Consider the following 26,937-nt stretch of genomic DNA (forward strand, 5'->3'; position numbering starts at 1 on the left):
CCTTGGACAGCAGTTTTAATCTGTGATATACTGTATATAACAAATTGGCAAGCAAACAGGTTGATTGTCATTTTTTTTAGTAATTTTGTTTTTTAAAAAAAATTGTTAAAGTTTTTTTTATTTGTATAATAGAAAACAAACACATGATTGCATGTTTCTTTAAGATAAAAAATGCCAAAATATATACAATATATAAACATTTTTTGTTTTGCAATAGGGTGTGATACTTGGAGATACAATTTAATAACGTGAATTTGAAATCAAAAGCATGTACAATACCTACAGTCCAAATCACATATTACAGTTTAGAATAATGTTTGTTTTAGGGAGCAAATTATCTGTTTTGATACTTTTAGAATGATTAAGTCCACAAGACCTTAAAACATGTTCTTTCTTGAGTTTTTTGAGATCAGAAAGCTCAGAGTAGAATTTGAAAGTTCCTGAATGTGGTTTCAGGACAGTCTATGTGTGTCCAGATAGGTTTGGATTTTCCTAGATCTTTTGTCAGCTTTCTTAGCCCATTACTCATGCAGTGTATGGTGCAGTTAAAATGATGACAAACGAATAGCATCATGTCTAACCAGCTAATGTGTAAAGACCATACCCATCAAGCTACCACTGCAGTTGTCAATACATAGAGAAAGCCACTAAAGATGGAACCCTCCAAAATAACTCTACTACTACTACTCTGCAAAGCTACCACAATAATTACCAACAAAAGTGCAGCAGAATCAGCCATCTGAGAGAATCACAGGAAAAAAATAAAAGATGAGAAGCCTTCAAGAGCAGAACCAAAATTCACTATTGAAAAGAGCAGCACACAAGGCTAGAAAAATAGTTCCAATTCATACAAAAGCACATTTTAAAACAGTTGAAAAATAATCCATTCTTAACTGAAGTAGAAAATTTCATCTTCACCCTACACCAAAGTAATCAAACTTTCAGCAAAATGCAAGCATAAACATTTATATTTTAAAGTAGAATACCAATAACATTCTAAAGTGAACGGCTGAACTCTGAAAACTTATGAAAAAGTAAAATTAGCACACTTGTCAGATACCATCTCAAAGAAAAACCTTGCAAACCATAAAAACACAGGTCATAGAGTAGCAGCAGAATGTGTAGGGGCAGCAATATAAGTCCAAGAAAGCATAAAGAAATGGCATTACCAGCTAAACTGATGTATATTCTCACCCACATACCGGGCTAACTACAGAACATGTGGATGCTTTAGGTGACATCCTATACACAATTGGAAGCAATCTAAAATGTGAAACACAAGCCCTGAAACGTACATAGAACCAAAATACAACAGGGGCTAAATGCTTCCCATGCAATCTAAATAAGAGACTTTATAGTTGCAGTTCCTATTGCTCAGCTAAAGGAAATTTAGCAATAATTTCTACAGGTCACCTGAACAGAACAGTGTGCGACTGCAGTTAACAAAAAAGGACTCTTCAAAATGTGAAGAATAAATTAAACCAAATTTCCACATGAGCACTGTTGTTCACAAGAACACTAGATCACCATAAAATGTGGGCATTATACAGGACAAATGCCTCTTAAAATGCCTCCTGGGAAATATTATAGTAAACCCAACTGACCATTGTAACTGCACTTTATCTCTAAAAAGCTACAACTGAGGCTACCCAACACAGCTTATGACATAAAGGGACATAATACTCATATGCTCAATCACATGAAATTGATGCAGCATAACTGTAAAAAGATCACAGCATAACTGTAAAAATATCACCTGAGCATCTCTATGTAAAAAAGGAAAATATTTTACCTCAAATTTTCTTCAGCTCACCAGAGTAAGTGCTGTGTAAACAGTTCTACTTCAGCTGCTGTCCAGTTGCAAGTTGAAAAAACAAAACACAACCAGTGCTGAGGTAATGCTTTGCCTTTGCTGTGATCTCATGAGATTTCATAGAACTTACTTAAACTGAATAGGAAAATAACATCGCTGTGCCTGCACATGACAGATGCACACTCACTTGCAAATCCTGGGACAAGCATCCCTTTACAGTGGGGTGAGAATAGTTAGGAAATGTGAGGTAAAATATCTTCCTTTTTTACATAGAGATGTTCAGGTGATATTTTCTAGTCAGCTTTTTACAGCTATGCTGCACCACTTTTAAATCTTTCAACATTTGAGTATCATGTCCCTTTAAGACAAAATACCCACAGCATGATGAGGTATCCACGTTGGTATTCAAACCTATCACTGCAGGATTACATTTTTTAGCCTGATAGAAGAAACAGGCAAACAGGAAAGCAGATTAGAGCTGCAGTTTGCAGGATAATTGGGAACCATGGACTAAAGCTTAGCTAATGCTCATTTAAAATATATATATTTTTTAAACATTACTTATCAAACGGGTTGACGTGTCTGTTCAGATACAGCTAAAGGGTACATTTACTCATAGTAAGGAGAGTCAAAGGGGACAGGATTGTTTCTTTGTCCTTTTCTACAGACAAAAAAAAATCCTTTGGAAAAACAAATTAAAGGGCCACTAAACCCAAAATCTTTCTTTCATGATTCAGATAGAGAATAGACATTTAAACAACATTACAATTTACTTCCATTATTTATTTTGCTTGATTTTTTAGCTATCCTTAGTTGAAGAAAAAGCAATGCACATGGTGAGCCAATCACACGAGGCTTCTATGTGCAGCAACCAATCAGCAGCTAGTGAGCATATCTATATATGCTTTTCATCAAAGAATATCAAGAGAATAAAACAAATTAGATAATATAAGTAAATTAGAAAGATGTTAAAAAACATAATTTATGTAAGAACTTACCTGATAAATTCATTTCTTTCATATTAGCAAGAGTCCATGAGCTAGTGACGTATGGGATATACATTCCTACCAGGAGGGGCAAAGTTTCCCAAACCTCAAAATGCCTACAAATACACCCCTCACCACACCCACAAATCAGTTTAACGAATAGCCAAGAAGTGGGGTGATAAGAAAAAAGTGCGAAAGCATATCAAATAAGGAATTGGAATAATTGTGCTTTATACAAAAAAAAAACATAACCACCACAAAAAAGGGCGGGCCTCATGGACTCTTGCTAATATGAAAGAAATGAATTTATCAGGTAAGTTCTTACATAAATTATGTTTTCTTTCATGTAATTAGCAAGAGTCCATGAGCTAGTGACGTATGGGATAATGACTACCCAAGATGTGGATCTTTCCACGCAAGAGTCACTAGAGAGGGAGGGATAAAATAAAGACAGCCAATTCCTGCTGAAAACAGAATTTATGCTTACCTGATAAATTACTTTCTCCAACGGTGTGTCCGGTCCACGGCGTCATCCATTACTTGTGGGATATTCTCCTCCCCTACAGGGAAAGGCAAGGAGAGCACACAGCAGAGCTGTCCATATAGCTCCCCTTCTAGCTCCGCCCCCCAGTCATTCGACCGACGGTTAGGAGAAAAAGGAGAAACTATAGGGTGCCGTGGTGACTGTAGTGTATAAAGACAAAAAAAATTTCAACCTGATTAGGAAAACCAGGGCGGGCCGTGGACCGGACACACCGTTGGAGAAAGTAATTTATCAGGTAAGCATAAATTCTGTTTTCTCCAACATTGGTGTGTCCGGTCCACGGCGTCATCCATTACTTGTGGGAACCAATACCAAAGCTTTAGGACACGGATGAAGGGAGGGAGCAAATCAGGTTACCTAAATGGAAGGCACCACGGCTTGCAAAACCTTTCTCCCAAAAATAGCCTCCGAAGAAGCATAAGTATCAAATTTGTAGAATTTGGCAAAAGTGTGCAGAGAATACCAAGTCGCTGCCTTACATATCTGATCAACAGAAGCCTTGTTCTTGTAGGCCCATGTGGAAGCCACAGCCCTAGTAGAGTGAGCTGTGATTCGGTCAGGAGGCTGTCGTCCGGCAGTCTCATAGGCCAATCGGATAATGCTTATTAGCCAGAAAGAGAGAGAGGTAGCAGTAGCTTTTTGATCTCTCCTCTTACCAGAGTAAACGACAAACAAAGATGAGGTTTGTCTAAAATCTTTTGTTGCTTCTAAATAGAACTTTAAAGCACGAACAACATCTAAATTGTGTAATAAACGTTCCTTCTTTGAAGCTGGTTTCGGACACAGAGAAGGAACAACTATTTCCTGGTTAATATTCTTGTTGGAAACAACTTTTGGAAGAAAACCAGGCTTAGTACGCAAAACAACCTTATCTGAATGGAAAACCAGATAGGGTGGATTACACTGCAAAGCAGATAATTCAGAAACTCTTCTAGCAGAAGAAATAGCACCCAAAAACAGTACTTTCCAAGATAATAACTTAATATTTATGGAATGTAAAGGTTCAAACGAACCCCTTGAAGAACTGAAAGAACTAAATTTAGACTCCAAGGAGGAGTCATGGTTCTGTAAACAGGCTTGATTCTAACCAAAGCCTGAACAAAAGCTTGTACATCTGGCACAGCTGCCAGTCGTTTGTGTAACAAGACAGATAAAGCAGAAATCTGTCCCTTTAGAGAACTAGCGGACAACCCTTTATCCAAACCTTCTTGGAGAAAGGAGAGAATCCTTGGAATTTTTATTTTACTCCAGGAGAATCCCTTGGATTCACACCAACAGATATATTTACGCCATATTTTATGGTAAATCTTTCTAGTCACAGGTTTTCTGGCTTGGACCAGAGTATCTGTCACAGAATTCGAAAACCCACGTTTGGATAAAATCAAGCGTTCAATTTCCAAGCAGTCAGCTGCAGAGAAACTAGATTTGGATGTTCGAATGGACCTTGTACTAGAAGATCCTGTCTCAAAGGTAGCTTCCATGGTGGAGCCGATGACATATTCACCAGGTCTGCATACCAAGTCCTGCGTGGCCACGCAGGAGCTATCAGAATCACCGAGGCCTTTTCCTGTTTGATCCTGGCTATGAGCCTGGGAAGGAGAGGAAACGGTGGAAAAACATACGCTAGGTTGAACGACCAAGGCGCCACTAATGCATCCACTAGAATCGCCTTGGGATCCCTGGATCTGGACCCGTAACAAGGAATCTTGAAGTTCTGACGGGACGCCATTAGATCCATGTCTGGAATGCCCCATAATTGGGTTAACTGAGCAAAGACCTCCGGGTGGAGTTCCCACTCCCCCGGATGGAAAGTCTGACGACTCAAATAGTCCGCCTCCCAGTTGTCTACTCCTGGGATGTGAATAGCAGATAGATGGCAGGAGTGATTCTCTGCCCATTGGATGATCTTGGTTACTTCCTTCATCGCTAGGGAACTCTTTGTTCCCCACTGATGATTGATGTATGCAACAGTCGTTATGTTGTCCGACTGAAATCTTATGAACCTGGCTTTCGCTAGCTGAGGTCAAGCCAGGAGCGCATTGAATATTGCTCTTAGTTCCAAAATGTTTATCGGGAGAAGCGACTCTTCCCGAGACCATAGGCCCTGAGCTTTCAGGGAGTCCCAGACCGCGCCCCACCCCAAGAGGCTGGCGTCGGTCGTGACAATGACCCACTCCGGTCTGCGGAAACTCATTCCCTGAGACAGGTGATCCTGGGTCAACCACCAGAGAAGTGAGTCCCTGGTTACCTGGTCTACTTGAATTTGGGGAGACAAGTCTGTATAGTCCCCATTCCACTGATTGAGCATGCACAGCTGTAATGGTCTTAGATGAATTAGAGCAAAAGGAACCACGTCCATTGCTGCGACCATTAGTCCTATTACTTCCATGCACCGAGCTATGGAGGGTTGAGGAATAGAATGAAGAACTCGACAAGCGTTTAGAAGCTTTAACTTTCTGACTTCTGTCAGGAAGATCTTCATTTCCATAGAATCTATTATTGTTCCCAGAAACGGAACCCTTGTGGACGGTGACAGTGAACTCTTTTCTATGTTCACCTTCCACCCGTGAGATCTGAGAAAAGCCAACACAATGTCTGTGTGGGCCCTCGCTTTGGAAAGAAATGAAGCTTGGATTAGGATGTCGTCTAGATAAGGTGCTACAGCGATGCCCCTCGGCCTTAGGACCGCTAGAAGGGACCCTAGCACCTTTGAGAAAATTCTGGGAGCGGTGGCTAAACCGAATGGAAGAGCCACGTGAAGGATGGAACTCTGAGGAAATTGTTTAATATCTTTAAATCCAGGATTGGCCTGAAAGTTCCCTCTTTTTTGGGAACCACAAACAGGTTTGAGTAAAAACCTAGACCTTGTTCCCCGGAGGGGACTGGGTTTATCACTCCCATCTTTGATAGGTCTCTTACACAATGTAAGAATGCCTGTTTCTTTATCTGGTCTGAAGATAAGTGAGACAGGTGGAATCTTCCCTTTGGAGGAAGTCCCTTGAACTCTAGCAGGTATCCCTTGGAGACTATTTCTAGTACCCAGGGATCCGGAACATCTCTTGCCCAAGCCTGAGCGAAGAGAGATAGTCTGCCCCCTACCAGATCCGGTCCCGGATCGGGGGCTACCCCTTCATGCTGTCTTGGTAGCAGCAGCAGGTTTCTTGGTCTGTTTACCCTTGTTCCAGCCTTGCATGGGCTTCCAAGCGGGTTTGGGCTGGGCCGCGTTACCTTCTTGTCTAGCGGCAGTGGAGTTATTAGCCGGCCCGTTCCTGAAATTGTGAAAGGAACGAAAATTAGACTTGTTCTTAGCCTTAAAAGGCCTATCCTGTGGGAGGGCATGGCCCTTACCCCCAGTGATGTCTGAAATAATTTCCTTCAATTCCGGCCCAAAAAGGGTCTTACCCTTGAAAGGAATATTAAGTAACTTAGTCTTGGACGACACATCTGCCGACCAGGATTTTAGCCAAAGCGCCCTCCGCGCTACTATAGCAAAACCTGAGTTTTTCGCCGCCAATTTCGTTATTTGAAAAGCGGCATCCAATATAAAGGAATTAGCTAACTTTAATGCGTGAATTCTGTCCATGACTTCTTCATAGGAAGTCTCTTTCTGGAGCAACCATTCTAGTTCCTCGAACCAAAAGGACGCCGCTGAAGTGACAGTAATAACACACGTAGCTGGTTGAAGGATGAACCCTTGTTGAACAAAAATCTTTTTAAGCAATCCTTCCAATTTTTATCCATAGGATCTTTGAAAGCGCAGCTGTCCTCTATAGGAATAGTTGTGCGCTTCGCTAGTGTTGAAACAGCTCCCTCAACCTTTGGGACCGTCTGCCATGCGTCCCTTCTAGGGTCTACTATGGGAAACATTTTCTTAAATATAGGAGGTGGGGCAAAGGGTACACCTGGCTTCTCCCACTCCTTATCCACTATGCTCGCTACCCTCTTGGGTATTGGAAAGCGTCTTCGTGCACTGGGACCTCTAAAAATTTGTCCAATTTGCACAACTTCTCTGGTACTACTACAGAATCACAGTCATCCAGAGTAGCTAATACCTCCTTAAGCAAAGCGCGGAGATGTTCCAGCTTAAATTTAAATGCTACTATATCAGGTTCTGCCTGTTGAGAAATTTTTCCTGAGTCTGAAATTTCACCCTCAGACAGCCCTTCCCTCACAGCCAATTCCGATTGATGTGAGGGTAAAATAGATAAAGCATCGTCAGCGTCTGATTGATCATCCTTTTTTTATCTGTATTTAAACCTGAGCAATCACGCTTTCTCTGAAATGCTGGCAGTTTGGATAAAAGATTTGCTATAGAATTATCCACTACTGCTGTTAATTGTTGCATAGAAATAAGCACTGGTGCGCTAGGTGTCGCCTGCGCGGGCAAAGCTGGTGTAGACACAGAAGGAGAGGATGTAGAATTATCCTCACTACCTTCATTAGATAAATTATCTTGGGCAACATTATGAAATGTAACAGAGCTGTCCTTATTTTGTTTGGACGCTATGGCACAATTATCACAAACACTCAAAGGGGGAACACATTTGTCTCTACACACACAGAACATAGGTTATCTGATGGCATAGACATGTTAAACAGATTTAGGCAGGCAAACAATGCAATAAAAACGATTTTAAACAAAAACGTTACTGTCTCTTTAAATAATAACATTACACACTTTATTTCTGAATGTTCAAAAAACTATGAAGGCAATATCCGATTTTTATGAAATTTGGACCCCAGTGTCTTAATGCTTAGAAAGTATTGCACAGCAAATATGGAGACTCTAGCTCTTAAAACAAGCAAACCAGAGCTAATTGTTGGATTTAACCGTTTTTATACACTACAATCCCTGCTACAGTATTGCTGCAGCATTTTACCTTCCTTAGGGGTCAATCATCCACAGAAATAAGCCTTCTGGAGTCAATTTCTGAGTCACAGGACCCTCTCACATGAAAACTGCATGCACTGCCTTGAAATCAACTGCACAGCTGAAGCACCAAAATGAGGCTTCCTCCCTCAGCACACTAGAGTGAAGGGGCCTTCCTGACTAGATTTAGGTGTCTAAAACATGCCAGATCAATAAAAAACGTTCCCAAGTGTATATGAGCTTATAAAACAGTTCAAATGCCATGATATTGTAATAAAAACCAATCGATTTTGCCCCTAACAGTGTCTACCAGCATAAAAATCAAAAAGGGGAAGCCTGTTATCTTTTTTGCTGAGGTGAAAGAAAAATGGCTTACCATTTTCCCTGAGGGGAAAAATGACTGTCATCTAGCATTAGCCTGTGTTGTTAGAAGGAGACTAGTCATACCTGAAGCAGATGAGTCTGCAAACTGTTACCCCCAACTGAAGTTCTCTTGTTTCAACAGTCCTGCGTGGTAACAGCAATGGATTCTAGTTACTTGTGCTAAAATCATATTCCTCTTAACAGAAATCTTCATCACTTTTCTGTTGTAGAGTAAATAGTACAAGCCAGCACTATTTTAAAATAACAAACTCTTGATAGAAGATATAAAAAACTACAACTAACACCACAAACTCCTCACCATCCCCGAGGAGATGCTACTTGTTCAGAGCGGCAAGGAGAATGACTGGGGGGCGGAGCTAGAAGGGGAGCTATATGGACAGCTCTGCTGTGTGCTCTCCTTGCCTTTCCCTGTAGGGGAGGAGAATATCCCACAAGTAATGGATGACGCCGTGGACCGGACACACCAATGTTGGAGAAAATAATCCACACCCAAAATAAAGTTTAATGAAAAACATAAACAGAAGATTCAAACTGAAACCGCTGCCTGAAGTACTTTTCTACCAAAAACTGCTTCAGAAGAAGAAAATACATCAAAATGGTAGAATTTAGTAAAAGTATGCAAAGAGGACCAAGTTGCTGCTTTGCAAATCTGATCAACCGAAGCTTCATTCCTAAACGCCCAGGAAGTAGAAACTGACCTAGTAGAATGAGCTGTCATCCTTTGAGGCGGAGTTTTACCCGACTCGACATAGGCATGATGAATTAAAGATTTCAACCAAGATGCCAAAGAAATGGCAGAAGCTTTCTGGCCTTTTCTAGAACCGGAAAAGATAACAAATAGACTAGAAGTCTTTCGGAAAGACTTAGTAGCTTCAACATAATATTTCAAAGCTCTAACAACATCCAAAGAATGCAACGATTTCTCCTTAGAATTCTTAGGATTAGGACATAATGAGGGAACCACAATTTCTCTACTAATGTTGTTGGAATTCACAACCTTAGGTAAAAATTCAAAAGAAGTTCGCAACACCGCCTTATCCTGATGAAAAATCAGAAAAGGAGACTCACAAGAAAGAGCAGATAATTCAGAGACTCTTCTGGCAGAAGAGATCGCCAAAAGGAACAAAACTTTCCAAGAAAGTAATTTAATGTCCAATGAATGCATGGGTTCAAAAGGAGGAGCTTGAAGAGCCCCCAGAACCAAATTCAAACTCCAAGGAGGAGAAATTGACTTAATGATTGATTTGTGGGTGTGGTGAGGGGTGTATTTGTAGGCATTTTGAGGTTTGGGAAACTTTGCCCCTCCTGGTAGGAATGTATATCCCATACGTCACTAGCTCATGGACTCTTGCTAATTACATGAAAGAAATTGCATTCTCTTTCAATCATAAAAGAAAAAATGTGGGTGGCATGTCCCTTTAAGCCCAGAAGATTTATATTAATCATTGAAGAATAAAATACACACACACAAGTTCAGAAATTTCTTTTCTTATCTATTTTAATTTATTCGTGCTCTCCCTAATTATCTTATCGGACTTATAATGGATTCTATTTTGTCATTCAGTCTCAATAGCCAAAGTGTCTCATGAATGATGATTATAATCTAACTGGATCAATTCTGTGCTCGTTTATGTGTCCTTGAAAAGGTGCTCATGATTAACCCCAGAAGTATAAATCCATTTACATACAAATGCTGCACAACACACTGATCAACAGATCTGGCCATGCTGTAGATGAAATATAAGAATTTGGCACAACCTAGAAATTTTACTTTTTTGGAAAGAACATTTCAGTGAATTTACACATACTATATAATCAGTGCAAGCATTATTACATATTCCCAGTGAGTGCAAAGTCATAAATGCAGAGGTCAGCTAATATGTCTGCAGTGGACTGCTAACAATGTATGCAGTGATCAAAAGATCCAAATGAGGAGCACCAGGCAATGTCGGATACAATAAAACTTAACTTTTATTCCAGCACTGCAGCTTTCATTAAAACATATCACTTGTACAACATATAAAAAGATAGCGTAGCATTCTCTCGCTTACGCGTTTCGGCAATAGCCGTAGTCATAGCATCTTGGACTTTTCATTTGTGTACAGTTTTGCAGTGGACTGCTGTCTGCTTTTAAACTGCCCTGGTCCCAATTACTCACTCTCTCTCTATATATATATCTACATTGATTATATATATATATATATATATATATACACATATATATATATACATACATATATATACATATATACATATATATACATATATACATACAGATATCCAGACACCAACTTATTCCCACAAATGGACATCCGCCTGGGTGCAGGCTTGAAAAGGATACAGGAACCGAAAAGATGCACTCTCAGGACTTTTATCAGTGAAGTAAAGATTACTTTATTCGGAACGTTTTCGGGGATCAAGTCCCCTTCGTCAGCATGCTGACGAAGGGAACTTGATCCCCGAAAACGTTCCGAATAAAGTAATCTTTACTTCACTGATAAAAGTCTGACACCTGAGAGTGCATCTTTGTGGTTCCTATATATATATATTGTGTCAGTGGCAGAACTAAACACCCGTAAACAGCATGCAAAGTAAAGAAAAAAGGAACCAACTGTTTAGTCCACCACACCCATACAAAGGGTCAGTATAGTCAGAATTAAACTTTCATGATTACAAGAGTAATTTTAGCAGCTGTTCCCTTTTTATTCTATTATCAAATTTGCTTTGTTCTCTTGGTATCCATTGTTGAAGAGTAAACCAAGGTAGAATCAAAGGAGCATGCATGTCCATAGCTTTTTATGGAATAAGCATTTGCTATATTAATACATTGCTACAAACATTGTTGCAAGCACTGCTGCCATGGAGAGTTAAAGAAACGTAAATGCTCCTGAATCTACAAAGGCTTACTTTTCAACAAAGGATACCATGAGAACAAAGGACATTTGATAATATAAGTAAATTGGAAAGTTGCTTAAAATTGCATACTCTATCTGAAAAATGAAAGTTTAATCAAGCACATCTTAAAGGGACACTAAACACAAGAATTTTCTTTCATGATTCAGAGAGTATACAATTGTAAATATTCCAATTTACTTCTATCATATAATTTGCTTCATTTTTTAGATATCCTTTGTTGAAGAAATAACAATGCACATAGGTAAGCCTATCACACAAGGTATTTATGTGGAGCCACCAATCAGGAGCTACTGATCCTTTTCTTAATATGCTTTTCAGCAAAGGATATCAAGAGAATGAAGCAAATTAGATAATAGAAGTAAATTAGAAAGCTGTTAAAAATTGCATGCTCTTTCTAAATCATGAACGAAAAAATTTGGGTTTTATGTCCCTTTAAGTCCTCTTTTGTATTTTGCCTGAGAGAACACCACATTGCTTGCTCCTGTCATCCAAAAGGTTGAAAAAAACATGGAAGCTAGACTGACAAGTAAACACAGTTCATGAGTATCTGAAAACATTCAAATGGTGCATATTAGTTGAGTAAAGTATTTATTTTACAAATATAATTAATTTAAAAAAAATAATGCTCATGTTAAATTCACAGTGTGATCTATAATGCAGTTTCATGCAGAAAAAATGGGCATTTGGCCCCAAAAACATTCATCATATGTGGTATAGATTGTTTTCTTCTATAATTTGCAAGCTATAATTGCAGTAAAAAGATAGTCTACAATAAAAGCCACAGCAGCAACAAGCAAACAAACCGATTTAACTATGACAAAGTAACTATAAAATGATTCATTCAAAAGTGTGCCAACATTTAATACAAAAAGTATTATTGAGAACAACTTCTAAGCCTTTTGTTTCTTGCCAAAACAAGATGTAAGGCTCTAACAGTGACATTTAGAGGCCATATTTTCTGCCCTGAGATCAGATTCTAATGATTTTATGAGCATGTATTGGAGTTTTAAAATCCATCCAAATAATATACCCATTAAAATAATGGTTTTACTTAATTGGTTGGAATAAATGTGCTTTAATTCAACATTTGTGCATCCTGCACCACACTAATTCAAGATGGCTGCCTCACACACCAAAATAGAAACATATTTTACATAAATTAGTTTGACGCAACATATTGTTGAGTAGAAAAAATGCTTAATCTTTATGCTGTAAAATTATTAGTGAAAAAGAATGCATTAAAAACAGATATCTAAGCCATTTGGTTGCTGTAGCTGCAATTGAATGCAAATATATGGATAGCAAGCCCTAGAAAGGAACCAAGTAGCTTAGAGCAGTTATATTCTATTTATACATTACACGTTGCAGCATCTAAGAGGAAGTAGTCATTAAAAATTCTAAAACAGCCATGCTGATTAAAAATACTTAACAAATCTGACAGAGACTGGCTCACATTGTAACTAACAATAAATATGAGTAAAAATATAAAAAAATGGTAAAGTTTGCATTTTACATTCATAAAACCTGATCATTCAGAGCATACACTAAAACTTAATAGCATATAAAATAAAGATAAAAAATGGCACTTCGTTTTTTTTTTTTGTATTTCCCCCCCAACTACCTGTACATACATTGTGCAGTTTACTGTAATACCAATTTTTTACGCATGAGGAAGTTAAATACAGTGACAAAAACAAAATTATCAGGGCGGAGTGTGCAGCTGTTTCCTGAGGAGATACGACTGGAATTCATTTCACCTGTTTAATAATAAAACTATGCTTTAATGAAATATCAATTTCTATAGTTTTTTCTAATACTGCACAGTAAACAAAGGGTGAGAAAGGGCAATTGGCAGAAAACTGGAATGTTAATGTAGAGAAAAATTTAATTTCACACCTGAGAATGTCCTATTATAATGCATACTGTTCGTTTATTATTCGCTTCGTTCCACCATGTTTCTTTTGGCTAAAATATAAAACCAGTGTATTAAACATAAGCATTAAATAGAAATAATGCCCTTCATGTTTTAAAGATTGGGACTTACTTTAAGGAAGTACGAGGATGAAATGATAAGAAAATAAAGATCTTAAATCACATGGAACAAACTACTGTATGAGGGAGACTATTCTCTTTCAAGCAAACAAAATTCTGATACACCCAAGTAGACATCACCACAAATTCTAGTAATTAACCCTTAAAAAATGTAAGTAAAGTAACTGCTACTCACAATTGCACATTTCTCCTATACTAAACATGGGAATTTTCAACCATATCTGCAGTTTCTGGTAACATTCATCCAGTTAAACGATTTATATAATCCTCTGTGGGAAAATAAGACGATCTACCATTTAACAGAAATTGTCATTAAATCGTAACATATGAACAAAGTAATGGCAGTTATCTGGACATTTAACAGGGCCACACAGTCATTTGTCTGCCCATATTTTTCTATCTGAGATCTTACTTCTGAGTTTACAAAGTTTGTTGAAAAGCTTTACTGAAAAACAAACATAGCACCTTTCCTAAAAAACATATTCCCATTTATCCACTTAAACGACTCAGGGCACTCTGCACATCAAAGACCAAAGTTCGAGTTTAGTCTTTTCCTGTATTTTCTAAAGCTTCTCTGATTGGTTCAGGCAGTGGAAGATGGCCTATTGGCTCCCTGCAGATACAGCACAACATGGGCTTTGAGAAACAGGATGTTTATGCACATCAACACTGTTATGATAATAAAAGACAAGATGGGAGCTAACCGCAAGTTACAATCTAAAAATAGAAGTTCATTAGATAGTTGTCATTGTATTACTTATTAGATCATTCATAGTAGTTTGTGAATTGAGATAAGTTTAAATTACGTTTGTTTTCATTGGCATTTCAGAACTGGTTGATCAGCCATTTTGAGTAAGACCCATAATGAGGTAAATATACCTTTTAAATCCTCACCTGACCTGTTGAAAAAATTGGTTTGAGACTTATTATTTAACCTCATTCACTTATGTTCATACAGAAAATAAGTTTCTATTTATGTTTTTCCTGCTGAATAATTTAAATAAAATGCAATTTTGTATAATTTGTCAGTATTCCAATCTTTTTAGCAATGTTTATGGAATTTAACTTTATCAGCTGCACAAAGCCAGATAATTTTGCGTCATTTGTCACATATTGATATTTCTGAAGACAAGAACTGACAGAACAGTTCCCTGATAATTTAACCAAGAACAAAAGAAACACAAAGACATTTTTCGGAATCTGCTACAAACATTTTCGGAATCCAGCTCTCATTGTCGGTAATAGGAGCCTAAAAAGATGAGGGAAAAAGAAAAACATTCTATATTACAAGAATAAGCAACAAAACAGTTTAGTAAAGTTAAAGTATATTCTGGCTTTTGATTTGCTATTAACCAGTATATTTCTCTGTTTCACAACAATGTATGGCTTGTTCAGTAATGGAAGAAAATGACTTTGATGTGTAGCGGCACCAAGAACAATGACTATTAAAACTGGTTTGCAAATGGAAGGAAGATGATTCCAAAAGCAGGGAATAAAAAAATATGACAAAAAGATGCTAAATACAAATAAATGTTTGTACTTTTATTTTCTAGTGTAGACTTTGGATTTTGCTGCTCTCTGCTGGCTAGTTATTGAACTACAATACTCTGCTTGTCTGCAATGATTTTATGTGTTTTTTCATGGTGTAATAGGTATTCAACATAAAACCCAAACTTTTCTTTTATGTTTCAGACAGAGAATACAATTTTAAACAACAATCCATTTTACTTCTATTATCTAATTTGGTATCCTTTGTTGAAGAGATAGAAATGCACATGGGTAGGCCAATATCATGATGCATATATGTGCAGCCACTAATCAGCAGCTCCTGAGCCTATTTAGATATGCTTTTTAAGAAAAAATATCAAGAGAATAAAGAAAATTAGATAATAGAAGTAAATTGCAAAGTTGTTTAAAATTGTGTGCTCCCTATAAATCGTGAAAGAACAAAATTTGGGTTTCATGTTCCTTTAAGGTAATTAAACCTATATCAGTCCTGAAAAATTTCATTATAGAAATAAAAAAAAATGCATACCACTAGACATTGGCATCCCCAGGGTAGTTTTTGCTGGGGGGGGGTTATAGGCAAAAAAAAAAAAGAAATATACCCAGACAATAACAGTTAAATTATACTAAAATGCTACTAGTCACCGGAAAATAAAAATATACTAGTTTGTTTATGGTGTAATAAAATGGATGTCTATATTCAGACTCCTTACTTGAATCAGAGAGCTAACCAGAAAGAGCTCTGACTGAGCTGTTATACATTTCAGATGCACACTACCAATGCTGCTTTTGCGTAGTAAGAACTGAAGTGCTACTGCGCATGCCATTTGCTAAAGAAAGATGGATAGGGCTATGGAAACTATCCTCCAGGCAGCTCTTAAACAATTAAAGCCAGTCTGATCATCTTCGGACAGGGCTATGTAAAACCATTATCTTCTTTCTCCGAGAGATAGGACATCTATGGTGCAGTTCATTGTCCTTTAACCTCTATTTTTAGTTTGAATAATTATTTCACCAAGAGTTGGTGAATAATAAAACACTAACAAATGTTAAATGAAAAACTTAATTAAAATCCGTTGTTTACATTTTGACTTTGGGAAGCACAAAATAAGAAAATAAAAAGTGGTCTTAACCCTTATTTATTAAGGTAAAAGAAAATGTTTAGTAATACCATGTGTATAAGCAACCAAAGCTATGTTAATACTATCCACGGATAAACTACGTTATGGAAAAGGTAGAATATAAAAAAAGGGATATGGGACTCTCAAATGTCAAAAATCTACTTGAAATATTGTATAAGATTCAGGCAATTTAATTGAAGCACTACATATCATATCCAAAGGAATCAAGAATAATGTATACATTATTAGGTGATTATACGTACCTTTATGAGACGACTGTGACTTAGAATGGGATCTTGGAGAGCTTTGCTGGTTTCGGTTTGCATAAACAGGGTCATAATCATCTTCATCTGGAGGTGGAGGAAGAGGCCTGGGCATTGAAACAAAAGCCAATGACCAATTATCCAGACTTGAGGATAAACACAATTTATGCTTACCTGATAAATTAATTTATTTGATGACAGTTTAAATTCACTAGACATCACATGTTGGATTACAATCCAGTCCACTAGGAGAAAGAGACACAAACATACCAGAGCATTTTTCCTCCCACTCACCCAGAATCCCTTAGTCATATATATAGCAAAATAGAGTATAAAAACTAGAAAAGCAGGAAAGGACAAAGCAGGGCAAAGTAAGTGCAAAACAGGTGTTGTCACTCTACAGAATGACAAGGGCAAGGCTTGTGGACTCTCACCATCTTGAAAGAAATGTATCAGGTAAGCATACATTTTGTTTTCTTTCCAAATATGGTGATAGAATAAGTGACATCACATGTGGGATCTTATACCCAAGCAGTAAGGTCCACAAAACTACCATGCAATGGGGGAGGGGAGGGCAAGGCAGGTGAGTTACGTTACTGATCAGGCACTATGGCCAGTAGTACTTTTATGTCATAAGCAGCTGAAGAAGAGGCAAACACTTCAAAATGAGAAAAGAAAAAAATTATGCACAGGGGAACTTTCCCTGCAACCATATATGTTTTACGAATAAAAACTTAAAGTCAAGCAGCTCCTGTAGCCTTTTGCCCCTTGCATGGTCCAGAGAAATGTATAAATAGGGAAGAAGAAATTCTGAATAAGTTTGTAGCTTCCACGTACAACAACATGAGAGTTCTTACTGCATCCAAATTGTGAAGACGACGTTCTTTAGATTTATTTTGAAGGTGGACAGAAAGAAAGAACCCCAATTTCCTGGTTAATGGCATCAGTAAATACAACTTTTGTAAGAAAGGAATAAACATTCTAAAACACAGCCTTGATGAAAAATCAAAAAAGGAGGCTTGCAAGAAAGAGCAGAAAGCTCTGAAACTCTTCTTGCTGAGGAAAGAGCCATAAGGAAAAGAACATTCCTGGACAACAGCTGAAGGTCTAATACATGCATAAATAAGAAGATTGAATAACCCTCAATACTGGATTAAGACTCCAAGGAGAAGTACTGGTTGAATTACCATCCTAATACGAACCTGAACATCAGGAATTTTGATGATCTTCTTGTGGAAGAGGACGGATAAGGGCAAAATTAGAACTTTAAGAGAACTGGTAGATAACCCTTTCTCTAAACCACCCTGAAGAAATTACAGAACTCCAAAATGTTATTTCATACCTTCCAGTAGATATATCTAGTGACAGGTTTTATCAGATAAGCCTCTGTTAGCCATTCAACTGCCAAGCCATCAAAAAACATAATTTATGAAAGAACTTACCTGATAAATTCATTTCTTTCATATTAACAAGAGTCCATGAGCTAGTGACGTATGGGATATACATTCCTACCAGGAGGGGCAAAGTTTCCCAAACCTTAAAATGCCTATAAATACACCCCTCACCACACCCACAAATCAGTTTAACGAATAGCCAAGAAGTGGGGTGATAAGAAAAAGTGCGAAGCATATAAAATAAGGAATTGGAATAATTGTGCTTTATACAAAAAAATCATAACCACCACAAAAAAGGGTGGGCCTCATGGACTCTTGTTAATATGAAAGAAATGAATTTATCAGGTAAGTTCTTACATAAATTATGTTTTCTTTCATGTAATTAACAAGAGTCCATGAGCTAGTGACGTATGGGATAATGACTACCCAAGATGTGGATCTTTCCACACAAGAGTCACTAGAGAGGGAGGGATAAAATAAAGACAGCCAATTCCTGCTGAAAATAATCCACACCCAAAATAAAGTTTAACAAAAAACATAAGCAGAAGATTCAAACTGAAACCGCTGCCTGAAGAACTTTTCTACCAAAAACTGCTTCAGAAGAAGAAAATACATCAAAATGGTAGAATTTAGTAAAAGTATGCAAAGAAGACCAAGTTGCTGCTTTGCAGATCTGGTCAACCGAAGCTTCATTCCTAAACGCCCAGGAAGTAGATACTGACCTAGTAGAATGAGCTGTAATTCTTTGAGGCGGAGATTTACCCGACTCAACATAGGCAAGATGAATTAAAGATTTCAACCAAGATGCCAAAGAAATGGCAGAAGCTTTCTGGCCTTTCCTAGAACCGGAAAAGATAACAAATAGACTAGAAGTCTTACGGAAAGATTTCGTAGCTTCAACATAATATTTCAAAGCTCTAACAACATCCAAAGAATGCAATGATTTCTCCTTAGAATTCTTAGGATTAGGACATAATGAAGGAACCACAATTTCTCTACTAATGTTGTTGGAATTCACAACTTTAGGTAAAAATTCAAAAGAAGTTCGCAACACCGCCTTATCCTGATGAAAAATCAGAAAAGGAGACTCACACGAAAGAGCAGATAATTCAGAAACTCTTCTAGCAGAAGAGATGGCCAAAAGGAACAAAACTTTCCAAGAAAGTAATTTAATGTCCAATGAATGCATAGGTTCAAACGGAGGAGCTTGAAGAGCTCCCAGAACCAAATTCAAACTCCAAGGAGGAGAAATTGACTTAATGACAGGTTTTATACGAACCAAAGCTTGTACAAAACAATGAATATCAGGAAGAATAGCAATCTTTCTGTGAAAAAGAACAGAAAGAGCAGAGATTTGTCCTTTCAAAGAACTTGCGGACAAAACCTTATCCAAACCATCCTGAAGAAATTGTAAAATTCTCGGTATTCTAAAAGAATGCCAAGAAAAATGATGAGAAAGACACCATGAAATATAAGTCTTCCAGACTCTATAATATATCTCTCGAGATACAGATTTACGAGCCTGTAACATAGTATTAATCACGGAGTCAGAGAAACCTCTATGACCAAGAATCAAGCGTTCAATCTCCATACCTTTAAATTTAAGGATTTCAGATCCGGATGGAAAAAAGGACCTTGTGACAGAAGGTCTGGTCTTAACGGAAGAGTCCATGGCTGGCAAGATGCCATCCGGACAAGATCCGCATACCAAAACCTGTGAGGCCATGCCGGAGCTATTAGCAGAACAAACGAGCATTCCCTCAGAATCTTGGAGATTACTCTTGGAAGAAGAACTAGAGGCGGAAAGATATAGGCAGGATGATACTTCCAAGGAAGTGATAATGCATCCACTGCCTCCGCCTGAGGATCCCGGGATCTGGACAGATACCTGGAAAGTTTCTTGTTTAGATGAGAGGCCATCAGATCTATCTCTGGGAGCCCCCACAATTGAACAATCTGAAGAAATACCTCTGGGTGAAGAGACCATTCGCCCGGATGCAACGTTTGGCGACTGAGATAATCCGCTTCCCAATTGTCTACACCTGGGATATGAACCGCAGAGATTAGACAGGAGCTGGATTCCGCCCAAACCAAAATTCGAGATACTTCTTTCATAGCCAGAGGACTGTGAGTCCCTCCTTGATGATTGATGTATGCCACAGTTGTGACATTGTCTGTCTGAAAACAAATGAACGATTCTCTCTTCAGAAGAGGCCAAAACTGAAGAGCTCTGAAAATTGCACGGAGTTCCAAAATATTGATCGGTAATCTCACCTCCTGAGATTCCCAAACTCCTTGTGCCGTCAGAGATCCCCACACAGCTCCCCAACCTGTGAGACTTGCATCTGTTGAAATTACAGTCCAGGTCGGAAGAACAAAAGAAGCCCCCTGAATTAAACGATGGTGATTTGTCCACCACGTTAGAGAGTGTCGAACAATCGGTTTTAAAGATATTAATTGAGATATCTTCGTGTAATCCCTGCACCATTGGTTCAGCATACAGAGCTGAAGAGGTCGCATGTGAAAACGAGCAAAGGGAATCGCGTCCGATGCAGCAGTCATAAGACCTAGAATTTCCATGCATAGGGCTACCGAAGGGAATGATTGTGACTGAAGGTTTCGACAAGCTGTAATCAATTTTAGACGTCTCTTGTCTGTTAAAGACAGAGTCATGGACACTGAATCTATCTGGAAACCCAGAAAGGTTACCCTTGTTTGAGGAATCAAAGAACTTTTTGGTAAATTGATCCTCCAACCATGATCTTGAAGAAACAACACAAGTCGATTCGTATGAGACTCTGCTAAATGTAAAGACGGAGCAAGTACCAAGATATCGTCCAAATAAGGAAATACCACAATACCCTGTTCTCTGATTACAGACAGAAGGGCACCGAGAATCTTTGTGAAAATTCTTGGAGCTGTAGCAAGGCCAAACGGTAGAGCCACAAATTGGTAATGCTTGTCTAGAAAAGAGAATCTCAGGAACTGATAATGATCTGGATGAATCGGAATATGCAGATATGCATCCTGTAAATCTATTGTGGACATATAATTCCCTTGCTGAACAAAAGGCAATATAGTCCTTACAGTTACCATCTTGAACGTTGGTATCCTTACATAACGATTCAATAATTTTAGATCCAGAACTGGTCTGAAGGAATTCTCCTTCTTTGGTACAATGAAGAGATTTGAATAAAACCCCATCCCCTGTTCCGGAACTGGAACTGGCATAATTACTCCAGCCAACTCTAGATCTGAAACACAATTCAGAAATGCTTGAGCTTTCACTGGATTTACTGGGACATGGGAAAGAAAAAATCTCTTTGCAGGAGGTCTCATCTTGAAACCAATTCTGTACCCTTCTGAAACAATGTTCTGAATCCAAAGATTGTGAACAGATTTGATCCAAATTTCTTTGAAAAAACGTAACCTGCCCCCTACCAGCTGAACTGGAATGAGGGCCGTACCTTCATGTGAACTTAGAAGCAGGCTTTGCCTTTCTAGCAGGCTTGGATTTATTCCAGACTGGAGATGGTTTCCAAACTGAAACTGCTCCTGAGGACGAAGGATCAGGCTTTTGTTCTTTGTTGAAACGAAAGGAACGAAAACGATTGTTAGCCCTGTTTTTACCTTTAGATTTTTTATCCTGTGGTAAAAAAGTTCCTTTCCCACCAGTAACAGTTGAAATAATAGAATCCAACTGAGAACCAAATAATTTGTTTCCCTGGAAAGAAATGGAAAGTAGAGTTGATTTAGAAGCCATATCAGCATTCCAAGTCTTAAGCCATAAAGCTCTTCTGGCTAAGATAGCCAGAGACATAAATCTAACATCAACTCTAATAATATCAAAAATGGCATCACAGATGAAATTATTAGCATGCTGGAGAAGAATAATAATATCATGAGAATCACGATTTGTTACTTGTTGCGCTAGAGTTTCCAACCAAAAAGTTGAAGCTGCAGCAACATCAGCCAATGATATAGCAGGTCTAAGAAGATTACCTGAACATAGATAAGCTTTTCTTAGAAAAGATTCAATTTTTCTATCTAAAGGATCCTTAAACGAGGTACCATCTGACGTAGGAATGGTAGTACGTTTAGCAAGGGTAGAAATAGCCCCATCAACTTTAGGGATTTTGTCCCAAAATTCTAACCTGTCAGGCGGAACAGGATATAATTGCTTAAAACGTTTAGAAGGAGTAAATGAATTACCCAATTTATCCCATTCCTTAGCAATTACTGCAGAAATAGCATTAGGAACAGGAAAGACTTCTGGAATAACCGCAGGAGCTTTAAAAACCTTATCCAAACGTATAGAATTAGTATCAAGAGGACTAGAATCCTCTATTTCTAAAGCAATTAGTACTTCTTTAAGTAAAGAGCGAATAAATTCCATCTTAAATAAATATGAAGATTTATCAGCATCAATCTCTGAGACAGAATCCTCTGAACTAGAAGAGTCCAAAGAATCAGAATGATGGTGTTCATTTAAAAATTCATCTGTAGAGAGAGAAGATTTAAAAGACTTTTTACGTTTACTAGAAGGAGAAATAACAGACAAAGCCTTCTTTATGGATTCAGAAACAAAATCTCTTATGTTATCAGGAACATTCTGCACCTTAGATGTTGAGGGAACTGCAACAGGCAATGGTACATCACTAAAGGAAATATTATCTGCTTTAACAAGTTTGTCATGACAATTAATACAAACAACAGCTGGAGAAATAGCTACCAAAAGTTTACAGCAGATACACTTAGCTTTGGTAGATCCAGCAGGCAGTGGTTTTCCTGTAGTATCTTCTGGCTCAGATGCAACGTGAGACATCTTGCAATATGTAAGAGAAAAAACAACATATAAAGCAAAATAAATCAAATTCCTTATAAGACAGTTTCAGGAATGGGAAAAAAATGCCAAACATCAAGCTTCTAGCAACCAGAAGCAAATGAAAATGAGACTGAAATAATGTGGAGACAAAAGCGACGCCCATATTTTTTGGCGCCAAATAAGACGCCCACATTATTTGGCGCCTAAATACTTTTGGCGCCAAAAATGACGCCACATCCGGAACGCCGACATTTTTGGCGCAAAATAACGTCAAAAAATGACGCAACTTCCGGCGACACGTATGACGCCGGAAACGGAAATGAATTTTTGCGCCAAAAAAATCCGCGCCAAAAATGACGCAATAAAATGAAGCATTTTCAGCCCCCGCGAGCCTAACAGCCCACAGGGAAAAAAGTCAAATTTTTGAGGTAAGACAAAATATGATAATTTAAAGCATAATCCCAAATATGAAACTGACTGTCTGGAAATAAGGAAAGTTGAACATTCTGAGTCAAGGCAAATAAATGTTTGAATACATATATTTAGAACTTTATAAATAAAGTGCCCAACCATAGCTTAGAGTGTCACAGAAAATAAGACTTACTTACCCCAGGACACTCATCTACATGTTTGTAGAAAGCCAAACCAGTACTGAAACGAGAATCAGTAGAGGAAATGGTAAATATAAGAGTATATCGTCGATCTGAAAAGGGAGGTAAGAGATGAATCTCTACGACCGATAACAGAGAACCTTATGAAATAGACCCCGTAGAAGGAGATCACTGCATTCAATAGGCAATACTCTCCTCACATCCCTCTGACATTCACTGCACGCTGAGAGGAAAACCGGGCTCCAACTTGCTGCGGAGCGCATATCAACGTAGAATCTAGCACAAACTTACTTCACCACCTCCCTTGGAGGCAAAGTTTGTAAAACTGATTTGTGGGTGTGGTGAGGGGTGTATTTATAGGCATTTTAAGGTTTGGGAAACTTTGCCCCTCCTGGTAGGAATGTATATCCCATACGTCACTAGCTCATGGACTCTTGTTAATTACATGAAAGAAACAGAGGTTTCAGAGCCTGATGATAAAAGGGACCTTGAGAGAGGAGGTCTCTTCTAAGAAGTAACTGCCAAAGTGGGAAAAAGGACACCTGAATCAGGTCCACATAAGTTCTGAAAATCCAAGCTAGAAATATCAGAATCATTAAGCTTATTCTTAGTATATCCTTGCTATCACACTAGAAAGCAACAGCGACCAGGGAGCTACTAGGGCATTTATCTGACCTGCCTAAGAACCCTTTGATCTGGCATAGCATCAGGGTATCTTGTGACTCACTCAAAATGCCATGATGTCTATTTCTTACTATCTGGTTGAAAACCTCATGGTTCAGAGACCACTCCCCCGTGTGAAGGTGCTGGAAGCTGAAAAAGTCCACCTCCAAATTGTTCAACCACGTAATAGCTGTAATCAGTGGCGGATCTTCACTTTTGTGATTATTCAGGACACTTCCTTCTTTGCTAGGGAACTCCTTTTAATTTATGTAGGATTCTTTAGATTGTAAGCATGAGAGCCTGACTAACTGTAGCTTACTTTGTATAAAAGTGCATCTACAACTGATTGTGCTTAAAGGGATACAAAACTCAATTTTTTTCCTTCATGATTCAGATAGAGCAGGCAATTTTAAGCAACTTTCTAATTTATTCCCATTATCAATTTTTCTTGCTATCTTTATTTGAAAAGGATGAAATGTAAGGTTAGGAGCCGGCCCATTTTTCGTTCAGCACCTGGGTAGCACTTGCTGATTGGTGGCTACATTTGAAGGTGTAATGTTCCAGTCAACACTTACAACTACTGTGTTGCGCTTAGCTGCAATTGACTGTGGTAATTAGACTGGCCCATCTGAGGCAGTGCAAGCACAGTGCCAAGGATCTCACAAGGAACAGTACACCGTTGACCAGGGGATTGCCAGATAAATCCACATTTCAACTAGGAGGCATGTGCATTCTCCACACTGGGATATGTCTCACTCTCTGACTGAACTCCTGTTATCTGTTAAGAATGCACTAAGGGGGGCGGGGAAATTGGGTTTCAGCGTAGTAAGAGAACCTCTATCAAATTACATTTACATCAGCACTTCAGAATTCACCTCACTCTATATCTTGGACGCAAGGGATTCTGGGAGAATGAGAGGGATCAAAGCTTTATGTTGGGGCGTTTTTCCTCCTTCTGGTGGGCTGAAGAGTACTTCAACATGGGCTCTCACCATCTTATGAAAGAAAGAAATCAACAAATTATGTGTACTGGGACACTCACTAATGCACTATAAGTCGTATGACCTTTTACCTGTATGGTTTATCACTCCTGCTGCGGTGCTGTTCATGACTTTCTCTTGACTTCGGCCGGACATGCTCTTGAGCATTCTGCTATGAAAAAAAAAATGCTTTGTGAGAAAAGCTGCAAAACTAAGCCCTACATTGTTCCTTTAGAAAGGAAGTCTAACACCATGTACAGGTCTGCAAGGTCTCTCATTTAATATCATACTATCATTCACTGGTTTTATTGCATTCGTGTTAATGTCTTCTATAGCTAAATACATACTTCAGTACCTTAACAAACCCTGCAGCTTTATAATGTTTTATAGTGCACACATTCAATTGTTGTAGAAAAAGAGACAATAGTGCAAATGCTTTGTATTAATGTAAACGCCTGTATAATGCAAAACACTTTCTAGATCACACTAATATTCATATTAGTAGATCAGTTTCTTGACTGGGAAAAAAAAATCCTGGTCTGTATTAATACTAATGTAAGATGCACCCTAGCTTTACTGACCAAATAATTATTTTATTAAACAGATGCTCAATATTTTGCTTTAAAATTGCAATAGAAGTCCATATGTAATTAAAACCATGTAACTGCTTTAAGGGGATAAGTCAAGTCAAACACTTTCTTGATTAATTGATATAGAGCAGTGTTTTTTAACTCCAGTCCTTAAATACAATTAACAGATTTTCATGATATCTGAACTAGAGAACTAGACTAGCACATGTGAAATAGTCTGCTCTCACCCATCAGCTGTAGCCATGGTTACGGACCAGCTGATTGTTTTACCTGTAGTCTAGTTATATCATGTAAATTTAGTCAGTTTGGGGTACTTGGGGACTAGAGTTGAGAAACACTGATACAGAAGATGCAATTTTAAATAACTTTCATCAATTTCCCTTCTAACATCAAGTTTGCTTGATTCTCTTGGTATCCTTTGTTGAATTGCATACCTAGGTATGCTCAGGAGCAGCATTACACTACTGGGAGCTTGAAGCAGCTGATTGCTGGTTGCACATATACACCTCTTGCTACTGGTCCACTACATAAGTTCAGCTTGTTCCCAGAAGAGGATTGCTGCTTTCAACAAAGTATACAAAGGGGATGAAGCACATATGCTAAAAAAAAATGGAAAGTTATTTAAAATTATATGCTCTAAGTCATAGAAGAAAAATGTAACTTACTCAAGTACACTGTCAAATTTATGCAATGCATAGAAAGCCCTGAAATAGAAAAAGGTCTACCAAATAAATATATCTATTCCATGAGTAGTGACCCCTGAAAAGGGACTATAGGGAAGGCAAGAGAATTTCCATAATCGATTATGCAAAAAAACTGATTAGTGTCTGTAAAGATACAAAGAATGCTTGAAATGAGTAAAGGAATTAAATTAATGTAATTTCTCTCTTCACTCCAAGCATTCCTAGAGCCAGGAGACAACACACTCCCTACCTGTAGCTGCTTGCGCTACATTGATCCCGGCTACAGCCTGAAACATATAATACACATACAGTGCCCAACCATCGATAGAAATAGCCCTGTATAGCATATTAGTATCATTATTATTATTATCATTTGTAAAGCGCCGCCAAATTCCGTAGCATAGTATAGACTTCTGGCATTATGCAGAATGATGCTTCTGCTGCTGTTGCTTTCCTGCAACTGGAAAATGACTTGCAGTCTGCAGAATTATAGTGTGTAGCAAAAGGATTTCAACTTGCTAACTTTCCTCTTGTTCCATTTTAGGTACAAATTCAGGTACAATCAGTGGGAAAAATAAAAAGCCGAGAAGCATTTCTCAGCTGTGCACGAGGGGTGTAAATGCCCTCACTAGTAAAGTATACATAGTCTAATATGCAAAGGTATTTTGAACACAATTCACAACTGAAAATTGACATCTTTATTTTTTGGACTTTACTGAAAAAAAGGTTCTCTTGT

General features: G+C 38.1%; 1 protein-coding gene across 1 annotated transcript in view; it reads right to left on the minus strand.

Moving 5' to 3' along the window:
- Nucleotides 1-12,084: 12,084 nt before the first annotated feature.
- CCDC50 (coiled-coil domain containing 50) overlaps nucleotides 12,085-26,937 on the minus strand; it is a 341,194-nt gene continuing 326,341 nt past the window's right edge. The window contains 3 exon segments of the mRNA XM_053711877.1: nucleotides 12,085-14,814; nucleotides 16,456-16,562; nucleotides 25,021-25,097. Of these exon segments, the coding sequence (XP_053567852.1) occupies nucleotides 14,795-14,814; nucleotides 16,456-16,562; nucleotides 25,021-25,097 (204 nt within the window). The 3' untranslated portion in view covers nucleotides 12,085-14,794.

Source organism: Bombina bombina, chromosome 4 (genome assembly GCF_027579735.1).
Source record: "Bombina bombina isolate aBomBom1 chromosome 4, aBomBom1.pri, whole genome shotgun sequence".
NCBI classification, from domain to species: domain Eukaryota; kingdom Metazoa; phylum Chordata; class Amphibia; order Anura; family Bombinatoridae; genus Bombina; species Bombina bombina.